General features: G+C 42.7%; 2 protein-coding genes across 4 annotated transcripts; both read right to left on the bottom strand.

Moving 5' to 3' along the window:
• Positions 1-114: 114 nt before the first annotated feature.
• Positions 115-9,052, bottom strand: dennd1c (DENN domain containing 1C). Of its 3 annotated transcripts, none has more exons than XM_051384274.1 (23): positions 8,865-9,052; positions 8,316-8,380; positions 7,626-7,669; positions 6,977-7,026; positions 6,755-6,874; positions 6,569-6,638; positions 6,379-6,459; positions 6,214-6,279; positions 5,248-5,301; positions 5,034-5,144; positions 4,651-4,751; positions 4,450-4,495; positions 4,231-4,332; positions 3,703-3,828; positions 3,455-3,556; positions 3,010-3,100; positions 2,853-2,893; positions 2,711-2,761; positions 2,570-2,617; positions 2,306-2,413; positions 2,004-2,086; positions 1,698-1,911; positions 115-1,612 (listed from the first exon to the last, which is right to left on the bottom strand). In XM_051384274.1, the coding sequence occupies exons 1-23, from the start codon at positions 8,879-8,881 to the stop codon at positions 611-613; spliced, it is 2,793 nt and encodes a 930-aa protein (XP_051240234.1). In that variant the 5' UTR covers positions 8,882-9,052; the 3' UTR covers positions 115-610. The 3 variants fall into 3 exon arrangements, with proteins under 3 accessions (XP_051240234.1, XP_051240235.1, XP_051240236.1); XM_051384275.1 differs by having other exon boundaries at positions 6,214-6,270; XM_051384276.1 differs by lacking the exon at positions 6,214-6,279.
• A 1,061-nt stretch (positions 9,053-10,113) lies between these two features.
• Positions 10,114-13,456, bottom strand: LOC127354399 (tubulin beta-4B chain). Its single transcript, XM_051384282.1, has 5 exons — positions 13,200-13,456; positions 12,083-12,191; positions 11,872-11,982; positions 11,419-11,663; positions 10,114-11,326 (listed from the first exon to the last, which is right to left on the bottom strand). The coding sequence occupies exons 1-5, from the start codon at positions 13,254-13,256 to the stop codon at positions 10,514-10,516; spliced, it is 1,335 nt and encodes a 444-aa protein (XP_051240242.1). The 5' UTR covers positions 13,257-13,456; the 3' UTR covers positions 10,114-10,513.
• Between the last annotated feature and the right edge of the window lie 229 nt (positions 13,457-13,685).

The following is a 13,685-nucleotide window of genomic DNA, read 5'->3' as shown; positions in this document are numbered from 1 at the left end:
AGACTTTCATTAAGTGTAATACGTTTTGGCTGGTAAGTAGCTGATGGAGTGCATAATGTCTCTCTCACACTTGCTGAAAATATGCATGTATCAATAACAAATGGGCCATCAACATTCATTGTCCTCACTGTTAGAGAATGTTTTTCTTTATTTGAACCATGTTGCCTAGTTGCAATTCATTTTAAGTGCAATTCTCCAGTCATTTACCAGTGAAGTATACAATATTCAAACAAACACAAATCAGTTTAAATATTTGATAAATCTTCGCAAGGTGACTTTCCAGCCTGTTTCCGTCCCTGAGGATAAGTCTGGTGATGTTTCATGTTTTTCTTATTGTCAATAAATCCCATAGAAAGGCCAACTACTGAAACTATTACTATTGAACAACATTTGCTGAAAAAGATTCTCCAGCACACCAAATCTGTGGCTGAAAATAGTCCCCAATAAATGCATTATTGACTGAATTTAGATACTGAAGATCTTCAGAGACAAACAGGCTTGAGGCTGAGTCACAGACAATGCAGGAGAAATAGGAAAATATTAAGACAGTGAACACATTGCTCCTTTTAGTCATCGAACAGTAATACTAGAATGTCACCAGATTCCTGCTTTAAGCTTCAAATTTCTTCTTAAGTTCAGACACTTTGATTGAAGGCAGGTCTTCCTCCACGTGCACCTCCGAGTGGTTGTTCTCTTCTGATATATGCGAGTCACATGGCGAGTGGTGAGTTTGTGCATTCTCCTTGCTCCGAAACATGTTGCACGGTCTCCCAGGTTCAGCAAATTCCTTGGCCCTGGACTTCACCGGAAAGCCCTGGCTATGCACCTGAGACTGGAAGCGTGCAACAGTAGACAGCACTTTAGGAGGAGTGGGGGACTGTTTAATCTCCCACGACTCTTTCTTCACTACTTCTTCACTTCTTTTTTCCTGACCTGTTGGAGGTTCAGGGTCAACAATGGGACTCTGAGGCCCTGTGAGATTGTCCTCCTGTCCTTGCTGCTGCTCCGCAGCATTGGGATGATGGGGACTCAGTTCTGTCAGTTTGTTTAAAGATCCTGTCACACCTTTACCTTCCTCCTCCTGGTTCTCTCTTTCCTCTTCTTCTCTTGTAACGCCCTTCAGAATGTCATTTGTTCCCTCTTCTCTCTCATGTGCCCCAATTACCACCACACTCTGATTTTGCACATCTTCCCTTTTTTCTTTCAACTCTTCATCCTCCCGCTTCTCAGCCATTTCTTTCACAGGGTCCTCCAATAAACTCACACTATTTTCTTGACAATCTTTCTTTCTGTCTTCCTCTGCCTTCACTTCCTTAAAGTTATTTCTGTCATCTGTTTCTTCTTCTTGGTTGTCATTTGTTTCTACCTTCACTTCTTCCTGTTTCTCTCTGACCTCCCTTGGTCCGCTATCTTGCTCCCCTATGTCACACGCTGCCAGCAGACTGTCGGTCCCTTCCTCTTCTGGTACGCTGTTGTCCAGGCACAGCCAATCAGTGTCTTCTGTCAGGTCTGACAGCTCCTCTGTGGTTTCTAGATTCCAGCTGTGCAGGCTGCCACTGCCGCTGATGGACAGAGACAGGTTCTCCTGGCTAGGGTTGGCTGGAAAACCTCGCTGGTAAATACAACATGCGATGTTAGATCAGAAATGACATTTGTGTGTGTGAGTATATGTGTGTGTCAGTTTCTCATCCTCTTACTTTCATGATATAGTCATGACTGTCTGGTCCAAACAGATCCAGGCTACGAGTGCCGTACAGCAGGCCGCGCTCATGGGAGCTCCGGGAGCTGAGAGTGTCAAAGATCTCCCCAAGCAGATCCATCTCCTCCGAGTCACACAGCGGTGACTCTTCCCCCTCTTCTGCATCCCTCTGGAGCTCAGAGTCGGTGTCGACCACAGGCCGAGACACAGCTCTGATGACAGAATGGCACAAACCAGAAAATTAATGCTATGTATTCTCATCTTTTTCCGGGGTTTTCAACATTTTTCTCTCTTTGACTCTTACCCATCCCATGTATCTCCAGTGTCCTTCATGTCTTCTTCGTCTCTGGGAGCACTATGTTTGTAAACAGGCCGACGTGGACGTGACTGACATGAGGCAACGTAGAATACCAAAGCAAAGCAAAACAACATTCCCCCAATAGAAGTGACAGATGTTGGGGTGAATCACAATAAAGCGACAGAAATGAGCAGAAAAGGTGCAAAACAGCACAAAGAAGCAGTATAGGACGGTAAAATAGGCAGATTAGATAATGATGAAGATATATGTCTGTTACAACTTTATTAAATATTTAAAATAGATCTTACCTTCCCAAAGTGTTGTGTGATTGGCAGGCGGTTCTGCAAACAGTCAGATTGGGCACGCCGGTGTGACACTGAGCCTCCTCTCTGAAGGCTGTGTTCTTCATTGTGAGTCTGCATTACACACACACACACACACACACACACACACACACACACACACACACACACACACACACACACATACACACACAAAAGAAAAGTATTACAGTAAAACTGCCGCAGAAGTTGGATCAATCGAAGCACGTAGCCACACAAATGCTGACCCACCTTGTGCATCAGCAGGTTTTTCAACCCAGACTTGGCAAGACCTTTTGCCTGAGAGAGAGCAAAAAGATTATGAAGGGAGACGTTTTAGTAATGCAGACTGAATTCACTTGCACTTTTCCCAACACCTTGATTTATACACACCTTTATGTTTGCTTTGGACTTCATGTTAAGGATGAGCGCTCCTCCCCCCTTCTGTTAAAAGTATGAATGCATCAATGTTGCACTCTTTCAAAAACATGGGAACAAATTTGAAACTGTTACATTAAAGATTAAAGTAAGTTACCTTTAAATTGCCAACTAACTGTTGATAAGATTTGCTTCTCCCTATAAACAGACAGAAACAAAGAAAAGAGCACAAGTGAGTAGGAAATTTGACACACACACACACACACGCACACGCACACGCACACGCACACACACACACACACACACATACATACCTGCAGTTGTTTCACAATTTAGGATCTCCTCCTCAAAGAGGTCATCTGGTTCCTTCCCTTTGTTCAGAATATCAAGGCGGTCATCAATGAACTAAAAAAACATACATAAATTATTTGATCAAAATATGATGACATAGTCCTGCTGATTCCACCACAGATTCATTTTGGTAGCATTGGCCAATCCACTGACACAATAACTAGGTTTTGAAGCATGAATGAAATGTTTTGGGTAATACCTTTTGCAGACACCCAATAGGGTTGTGATGTCCCATGAAACAGTTGACAGTGATAATTTAATTTACCCTATAGTTTAGAGAATGTTAAGACTGCTTCAAACCATTAGCCACAGTCAATGGGAAAAACTGGAATTATCTGCCCAACAAGTCCTTATAATTGCAAATCTGTCCAGCAGATGGCAGTAAATAACAAGAGGTACAATGTGTACCTGTTTGAAGAACTGTAAATGAATGGCACTTTGTAGGAAGTGCCTCATACTGGAAGACTTGTGATCTAGAAACAGCTCCTCACTGAAGCACATTTCACCCTCCTGCAAAGACAGATCGAGAGACTGAGGCCGATTGAAACAACCGAATACAAATGCAGAGAACGTTGTAAATTAGTACAAGTACATTTGAACAAGCTAGTAATTATTTACTGCAGTGTTGTCATTCTTATTATCAAAAATAACCTGACCTTCTGACCCTGCAGGGCATCCCTATAGCCTCCAAACAGCAGAGCCTGCGCTTTCAGGAAGGCCCTTGAGACGCCACAACCAGGAGACACCGCCTGACGCTTCAAACACACCTTCAGCCCAGCCATCTGGAGATATATATACATATTTATATACATTTATATCTGTGAAATAACCCCAGAGCAGCTGCTACCGCTGCTGCTCAGCAATGTGCTGTACTTTCTGACTACTACTTTCTAGTCCAAGCTGCAACAATGTGGACTGTAGAATGTATTCACACAGTAACCAAGCACTGGGTGACTGTTTTCTTACCTCGTGTGCTAAAGTTGTGTCTTAAACACCAGCAATGTGTATTTCGCCAGGACACCTGTACCTTTTAGCTAACAAGCATCACTTGATTCTGTGGTACAGACTTCACTTAAATAACATTCCAGTCATTCTTTCCTTACTATAAAAAGAGTGTTAAGTGTGAGATGCTAAAAAGACAATCACACAAACAAACACAAACCTACACACAGAGTATTTATTACCACATCTGAAGGTATCTTCTTGAGGTCATCAAAGGGGGTTTCCAGAGTATTTGTATCCACATTCAGAATTACAACTTCCTCCAACCCACGACTCCTCACCTTCTGTCCGTCCAACACAGAGACACAGTTTGATCTGTTGGGTGGGTCAGTTTGTGGGGACAAATCTGGTAGATTCATACGTTTGTTAATATTTAAGTATAGTTTTAATCAGTAGTTTACCTCAGACAGACTGGTGTGGACCCCTATTAAGTAAGGCATAGGTGCACTGAAACCAAATAAAGAAGTGTGAATCAACTGTGATAGATAGATAGATAGATAGATAGATAGATAGATAGATAGATAGATAGATAGATAGATAGATAGATAGATAGATAGATAGATAGATAGATAGATAGATAGATAGATAGATAGATTTCTTACCAGCAGTAGTCCAGTAGGTGGGGTGGCAGGACAGGGATGAAGATGTGTTGCCAGTACATGGGGTATAACACAGCACTTAGCGCATGCACGCAAGATGTCAACTACACACAACACAAAATGGAGGAGTGGTTTAGATAATAACAACACACATAAGTCTGCCTGTGTGGTCTGCCATTGGTCACATATGGTGGCTAATGTGTGACTTCAAGACAGCACCATGGACATTACGTCAGTGAGTTTGGTTTCCAAATAGCTGCATTCAGCAGAAGCGGTTTCTGTCTTCGTTGGGGTTTGACATAGAGTCAATTTGATTATAGGTCTGGGTGAGTTTCCAGAGAATGAACGTGCTTCTGTACCTATGTAAATAGAAATGTGTGTCTTACAGTGCTGAGTTTGCTGGCAAAGATGAGGATGCGTCTCTCAAACAGCATGCTGGCATAGAGTTGGAGCAGGTTACCCACGTCAACTGCCACAATCAGCTCTGTCAAGTTCCTCTGGTAAACCCACAGAAACAGGCGCACACAGTTTGAAAGGGCAAATGTGCTTTGTAGGATATTAGATTTAAACCCTGAATTTAGTTTAATCTTCCATACTCACATTTTCAGGTATGGAGGGGAGACTTCTGGGGTCTGGAGCGATGAAATATGGAACCTGATCAAAACAAATAAAATAAAACACTAAAGAGAATATTGCAAATTTAAAGGAAGTGTTTTGCTTTCAGCTGGCTTCAGCATCATACAGACAGGCATGCTTTACAAGTTACAGGGTCAGACTTAAGGTTTTCATTCCAAAATTCTGGTCCATTAAATCATGCCATTGAGATGCAAAGTATTGTGTAATCTGATGTCTTAATGTAACAAACCCTTAAAGTTATGATCCTTAACATTTACTTGAAATCCAACCCCATTTTTGATCATATTTATTGTTGTGTTTTTTCCTGTAATTTAATGTATATATATTCAGTATCGAGAAGTTTTGATTGTTACTGGCAGCGTCCGCAATTTCTGCCCTGGATTCAAAATGCCTTCACTCTTTACGCCATATCAGAGCTATGCTTGGACCTGTAGTATTAACACCTGTTGTCACCATGGTAAACATGGGTGTTGGCAAATACTGAAATTGTGTGGGTCAAAACTTTAATCATACTTTCTCTATTTTCACACTATAGGTTTTTTCTAGCTGAAAGAATGATAAATGTTTTTTGCAAGTGAAGGATTTCTTATTTTGGAATGAAAATTCACAAGATAGAACCAACAGCTTTGAGCCACATGGAGGCATTTCCCATAAGACAAAACATTTGTTGTGGGGTCGGTACAATCATGTGTTATTCATAGGTTATGGATATATACATAAACTGTTCCTAAAGTCAGAATGAATGGTAGACGTTAGTGCAAATTGTGTTAAGTTTGACTTAAACATTTAAGTTGAGGGTTGAGTGACAAGGTTTTAGTCCACACACATCCGGTTTAGTGATGAAGCACATACAACGGAGGTTCCAGCAGGAGTTAGTCTGTATCTGCTACAGCCGTTATTCCAGACCACATGAACTCCTGTGGGACTCACCCCCTTTTGTCCCTCTTGGTGTCCAACTGGATGAGACACCTCTGTGCTGACCAATAGCTGCTCTCCCTCAGAAAAAAACACAACACGCTAACAACTGACAAAGAAAACAACAACCAAAAAGTCAGTGTGTGACTCCTGGTTCTCATTGGCTAAATAGAGATTTACCATCTGCAGAGTGACAGATCCAGCTGCCAGTGGCAGGGGCTGCTTGTAGAGGGCAGCCAGCAGCGCTTTCATCTCATTGGTCTGTTGAGAAGATGACGCGTGTTATGTTCATGATACTCATGGATTATCATGTATGGATTAGAGAATAATACAGGAGCAGAAAGATCACACACAAGCAATGGAATCTCACCTGTCCTTTTGTGAGGTAATCAGCCAAGTTGTTGAGAAGTTTGTAAAACACTTCAAACCATGGAAGATAACTGTAATCAAATTGATAAAAAGGGTTTTCTTCAAGGTGTTTGAGCTCAGCTTGGCTTGAGAATCCTTCTTTCAGTAACATCTTTTCACACATTCACACACTCGCACACAAAAGTACCTGAGTATGCAAAGGCAAGTATGTGTGCTGTTGGTGAGACGACAGAAGCCAAACCGCTGGCATCCCTCAAGGTCAGTCAAAACAAAAGTAAAGTGCTGCACGGCCACTCCATCCCTCACTCTGTGCAGATAAATGCAGTGAGAGGTGGACATACAGAAGAACAGGCAGGCTAGAAAGGTAACCCAGAGTAAAGACAGTCATGGCAATCCAGTTTATACTCACCTTTGTATGTCATACGGGAAGCAGAACCTGGGTAATGTTTGACAAGTCTCCTAGAGTGGGACAGAATTGTGTGTTTAAAATGAAGAGTGAAAAATAACATCAAAATAGTGTCTCTGTAAGGCTGTACTTTATAACATATTCAAAATTACAACATGAAACACAATTTACAGCTGCTGCTGATGGGAAGGTGAGGAGTTCAACAGGTATTTGGTCATAAACCAAAGTATTGGACAAGTTGAAACTTGCTGGGAAAATGTATGCAAGATGAAAAGTCAGGGGATTACCAAAGTGATCACAATTCATCATTAGGGGGACCTGGATATTTGCACAAAATTTCCAATCCATCCAGTAGTTGTTGAGACATTTCACATAAAACCACCATATATAAACCATCATCTCTGAACTGTATGGTGGCAAGAGGAAAAATGTCCGGGGATCACTAAAGTCAGAAGGAGCCACCATCTGAGGACCAAGAATCTTTGCAGGAAAAAAATTGAGACATTCCATCCAATGGTTGTAGAGATATTTCAGTCTGCACCAAATGATGGATTGACCAACCGACTGACCAACATTACAATCCCTAGAGCCACGCTGCTAGCATGGATAAAACAAGTTACTCTAATTTTAACGTGACAATATGAGTGGCTACCTCATCACTGAAGTCTTCTGGAAACTGAATCTGTACACCAGGATCTATAACATTAAAAAGAATGAATAAATGAATGAATGAACATCATTGCTAATACTAAGCAAATTCATTTTTCAAAGTACTTAAAGAAAGTTCTTTTAAATATTTAACAAGACAACAATGAGTGAAACAGAAATAAGATACCATATATGTGGCAAGTCAATGAAAGTCAAAAGTATTTATCTTTTACTCATCTCACACTCAGCTGCTCACTCTGTTTTTTTGCCACAATTTGTTCCCATCTGGTTCAAGTGTGACTAGACAAGCTGTGTGGTTTTTATGATCACATGACAGGAAATATGAGCAACTCTCAGCTTAGCAGTAACACCTTCATATATACCAGGTCTTATGTCTTATCATTTTATAACACATGCATTAACTAGTGTTGTTTTTTGTTTGAAGCCAGTTTCAGGTACTGGCATAGTGTGTTGAGTAGGAAAATGACAAGAAGGTGAATAGAGTCACAGGAAGAATTTGAGGAACAATTTTAATTAACTTCTCTGTTGCTGAAAAAACGCTCTGCATATCTGAATAGTTCTATAGCAGGCAGCACACGTCTAGTACTCCATAGAGGTTGAAACACAAGCTGGGATTCACAGTTAATACTATCTGACCCAGGTATGCTACTGTGAGAGAAGGCAGAGGACTCACCTTTGTCTCTGGCTACGGGGCAAGTTGCTTCAAAGAACCAGTAGAAGGTTCGCTCAGGGTTTTGTCTAACAGGAAAGAGAAAATTTACAGCACTGATGTGAGATTATACACTGTGTAATAACCACCAGAACACGTCCACATTACTGCTGAAACCTTCCAGGGAATCTGGCCAGCATTTATCATATCACACAAATCCTAATTTCACAAAACCTAGAAGATTTTGCTCTCAGGTAATTATGAAACAGGTGTCTTAAGGACAACAGTAAACTGTGATATATCTATTAGAGACAGGTAGATAGTTCAACAGAGTGTGATTACATTAAAATATTTAAAAGCTGGTCATTCGCAACAAATCCAGATTAACGTTTTGCTCTGCTTTCAGTAAGAACAGATCTACCATGAAGTGTATGGCAACACAGTGAGGGCAACAGACTTGCTGCAGGAAACTTCCTGTGCAGTTGTGAGAGGAAGTAATAAAAACCACAAGAACAGAGTGACGGGCAGAGTGATAATGATGAAAGTTGAGCAAAAAGGACATGATTAACTTACTTCAGTCTGGAGCCCATGCTGTCTTAATGTGTCTGTGTCCATGTGTTTTGTCCAGGAGGGCAGAGATCCTCAGCAGGTGTGTTAGATAGTAGTCATACTGCTGATGTAGCCGCGGCGTAAATGAAAGCGGACAGCAGCACTAGAGGCAGTCTGCACAATCACCGCCAGAGTGACAGAACACTTCCTGATCTATGTCAGTATGTGTGTGTCTGTGTATATATATATACGTATGACGTCTGTTATGAGACCACCTCTCCAAAGTCTTAGCATTCACATTCACTTCTCTTGAATTTGCATTACTTGTCTTTTTATGTTTTCCCCTCCTTCGTTGTTGAAGACTTCTCATTCATTTTTAAAACAATAAAGGTCAAGAGGAAGCCTTTAATTACTTAACAAAATCTGACGTATCTGCATGAGCAGCTGCTATAGAAATAGTTATAGATATATAGAAATAGCATTTCTGTTCAGTGACCTCAATGAGATTTGCATAAAAAAAAAATCCCATTTCTTTCCTTCACCTTTGTTTTCAGTTTTACATATCTATATTTAGAATAACTAATACTAATACTGCCTGATCATGCACTATATAAAGAGGAACTGTATGAAGAACAGTAGAGCTGATGTTGAGGATCTGTTGATTTATATCGAAGAAGACATGCCTTATGTCTGTATGTCATATAGCTGGGATGGTCTTCAAAACCCTCTTCTTTTCTTATGAAGAAGTATTTGTGACACGTCATTTGGTGTTACTGGTTTCAGAGTGAAGTAATGGCAACCAGGTGTCCACATCCTGCTCAGAAATACTGCCCCCCTGTGGTGTTCAAGCAAAACTACCTAATCTGTCAACAACACAGGTCTCCATTTTGGTTTGCCTTCATACTCTGACATCAAGAGTAAGACTGGAAGCTGAATTGTGCAAAAAATGATACTCTGATATGTTTAAGGCAAGTATATTTTTAGAAAGGTATGTCAACTTCCTGTTACGTATCTTGTCTTGCTTGTCTAGCGCTGTTCTATCACTGTGTGTCGGTGTTTTCATCAAGGCCTGTCAAGGGACTGCAGATAAAAATTAGCTTGGACATAACTCTGGTAGAATACATCAAATGGTTTAAACATGTATGTTTAATACTGTACATGGTCCTTTTTTAAAATAAAATAAAATACATTCTTTCACACACATAACTAGACAAGATCATTTTAAAATGTATTCATACTGATAATGTATCACGCACACAAGAAACCCACAAAATTATATTTTTCGAACAGATTTATTTCAACCGATGCCAAATTAGACAAGTGATCAAAATTGCGTGGGTTGAACAGTTTCATTGAATACTTTGCCCAGGTACTGTTTGACTGATGATGATAAATGAACATAAACAGAAAGCTACGGACAAAAGACCACGAGCACACCTGTGTTAGCTACCTCTACATGAGCACTGAGATGGGAGATATTGTTGTAAATCCTACTCTGGCTGGAGGGAGGGGGAGAGGCTGAGGGAATACAAGGATAAGAGAGCAGACAACGGAGAGTACCATGACAAGAAAAGAAAGAGAAAGAGAAAAAGAGCAGGGTAGGAATGAAAGAAGTGGGTGGATGGATGTAATTATGACGAGAGCAGGTGAGAAATGAGGAGTGCTTTTTAGCCTTAGGCCACCTCCTCTTCTCCTTCCTCCTCAAACTCTCCCTCCTCAGCAGTGGCATCCTGGTACTGCTGGTACTCGGACACCAAGTCGTTCATGTTGCTCTCCGCCTCAGTGAACTCCATCTCATCCATGCCCTCGCCAGTGTACCAGTGGAGGAAGGCCTTACGGCGGAACATGGCGGTGAACTGCTCAGAGATGCGCTTGAAGAGCTCCTGGATGGCTGTGCTGTTGCCGATGAAGGTGGCGGCCATTTTGAGCCCGCGGGGAGGGATGTCGCACACGGCCGTCTTGACGTTGTTGGGGATCCACTCCACGAAGTAGCTGCTGTTCTTGTTCTGCACGTTCAGCATCTGCTCGTCCACCTCCTTCATGGACATGCGGCCGCGGAACACGGCGGCCACGGTCAGGTAGCGGCCATGGCGCGGGTCACAGGCGGCCATCATGTTCTTGGCATCGAACATCTGCTGAGTAAGTTCAGGCACAGAGAGGGCTCTGTACTGCTGGCTGCCCCTGCTGGTGAGCGGGGCGAAGCCGGGCATGAAGAAGTGCAGACGAGGGAATGGCACCATGTTGACGGCCAGTTTGCGGAGGTCAGCGTTGAGCTGGCCGGGAAAACGCAGGCAAGTTGTCACCCCACTCATGGTGGCAGAGACCAGGTGGTTGAGGTCTCCATATGTGGGTGTGGTGAGTTTGAGGGTGCGGAAGCAGATGTCATACAGGGCCTCGTTGTCGATGCAGTAAGTCTCGTCTGTGTTCTCAACCAGCTGGTGGACAGACAGGGTAGCATTGTAGGGCTCCACCACAGTGTCTGACACCTGGAGGCACAACGGGCAAACGTCAGGGGAATAAAAAGCCAGAAAAGGAAAAAAACACCAATAAACAGCACAGTTACAATTAATCGATGTACCTTAGGAGATGGCACCACACTGAAGGTGTTCATGATACGATCGGGGTACTCCTCACGGATCTTGCTGATGAGCAGAGTCCCCATACCAGAGCCGGTACCACCGCCCAGGGAGTGTGTAAGCTGGAATCCCTGGAGGCAGTCGCAGCTCTCAGCCTCCTTCCTCACCACATCCAGGACCGAGTCCACCAGCTCGGCTCCCTCTGTATAGTGGCCCTTTGCCCAGTTGTTACCGGCTCCGCTCTGGCCTGGAAGTAGAGGGTTATTTTTAATTTGCTCTTTGAACATTCAGCCTCATTTATCTTTCCAAAAGGTCTTAGATTACCATTTCAACTGGAAAATTGTTTTAACTTATCTATGTGAAATGCAACTATTATCTCTAATAAACTGATCATTAACAGGACCTTTCCTTTCTCTATGTAATGACAACATATGTGCGTGTGGCTGATCACATACCAAAGACAAAGTTGTCAGGTCTGAAGATCTGTCCGAAGGGGCCGGAGCGGACAGAGTCCATAGTGCCTGGCTCCAGATCCACCAAGATGGCCCTAGGCACGTACTTTCCACCTGGAGCACGCATTTTTTTATTAGCAAAGAGAGGACAGACCATAAGAACACCAAGCTTGCAGTAATATGTGTGTGCGTGGTTGTGTTGAACAGTCCTGACCTGAAGCCTCATTATAGTAGACATTGATTCTGTCCAGCTGCAGATCGCTGTCTCCATGGTAGGTTCCAGTTGGGTCTATGCCGTGCTCATCGCTGATCACCTCCCAGAACTACAGACAGGTCCATGGGTTAGATTAGACAAAAACCAGTTAGACATTTTACAACCCAGAGTAATGTAATATGCCTGCTTTCATATTGCACTTTACAACCCCGCTCCTACTATTTGGCATGACTATTACTGTGCTGGAACAATTGATTAATCAATTAGTTGATTGACAACCAATTTGATGATCGAAACATTATTTAAGTCACCTTCAAAGCAAGAATGCTAACTATGCTAATTTGCTCTTTGCAGTTTGTGAGGATTCGCCACTTTTCTCTGCTCCATGTTTGGATTTTGGACTGTTCAGACAGGACGAAACAAGCAATGCGAAGACTGCGTGTTTCACAGACCAAATCACTGTTAGTTGTATTAAAAGAAAACTTGTTAGATTAATCAATAATAAAAACACTTGTTAGTTGCAGCCCTAGAAAACGTTTAAATATTTGACTTCATAAACCTCAAATACATCTCTGCTTCACAGATACCTTCAAAACATGGCTTGATCTAAATCCACTCATTATTTGAAGCACAGATTGCAATAAATACCAGCCTATTAAGCATTATTATTATTATTATTATTATTATTATTTGATTATTATTATTATTATTATGTTGATTATTATTATTATTATTATGTTGAATATTACATGCGTGCCTGCCGGCGTTCCAGTGCATTCGGTGTCTGAGCCACACCCCTCTCTCTCCCTATGCCCACTCACACACACACACATTTGTGTTCATTAAAGGGCATCAGCGACAATAGCGGGGATGTCTCGGCTTGCCACCGCCCATCCTAAACGATGCTATTGTACACAGCGTTTAACCACAACACTTTCCACTCCACAACGTTGACCTATTTAGTGTTTCCTGCGGACAGCATGTCCTCTTAAAGCAGACAGCGGGCACGCACACGATTAAACCTAAATTCGGTCACATTTAACTGACTGCGTAGGTAACGGGTCTCTGTGTGTGTGTGTGTGTGTGTGTGTGTGTGTGTGTGTGTGTGTTTTCATACCTTTGCTCCAATCTGGTTCCCGCACTGTCCGGCCTGCAGGTGCACTATCTCACGCATGTTGTCGTTGCGGTGTGTGTGAGGAGGGGTGTCACAGAGAGCTGCTGGAGAGACAGTGGAAGATGATGACGAGGACGGGCTCCGGTTCTGCGGCTGTTCGGTCCTGGCCCTCCCGGTTCAGTTGACAGTCTGTCTGAATGGCGGAGGAGCTGTGGCTGCGTTGTAAGCTCTCCTCTGTCTCGCCCTTCCCTCAGTCCGCGGCTGCGCCGTTCATCTCGGTGCTGCAGCATGACGTCATCACCATGGAAACGGGAACCGGGCACGGCCGGAAAATTGGCCTGCATGCCTGCCTGCCTCCCTGCCTGCCTGGGCTGGCTTGTTGGTTGTTGTGGGATTGACATGCCTGTGAGATAACTCTGGAGAGATTAAAAGACCGAGATTAGCTTTCTTCTTAAAGCTTGATTCACGTCTTTCAAAGCTATAACTGTC

The sequence above is a fragment of the Dicentrarchus labrax genome, unplaced genomic scaffold (assembly GCF_905237075.1).
Source record: "Dicentrarchus labrax unplaced genomic scaffold, dlabrax2021, whole genome shotgun sequence".
NCBI lineage: Eukaryota > Metazoa > Chordata > Actinopteri > Moronidae > Dicentrarchus > Dicentrarchus labrax.
This window is presented reverse-complemented; position numbering and strand designations above follow the sequence as displayed.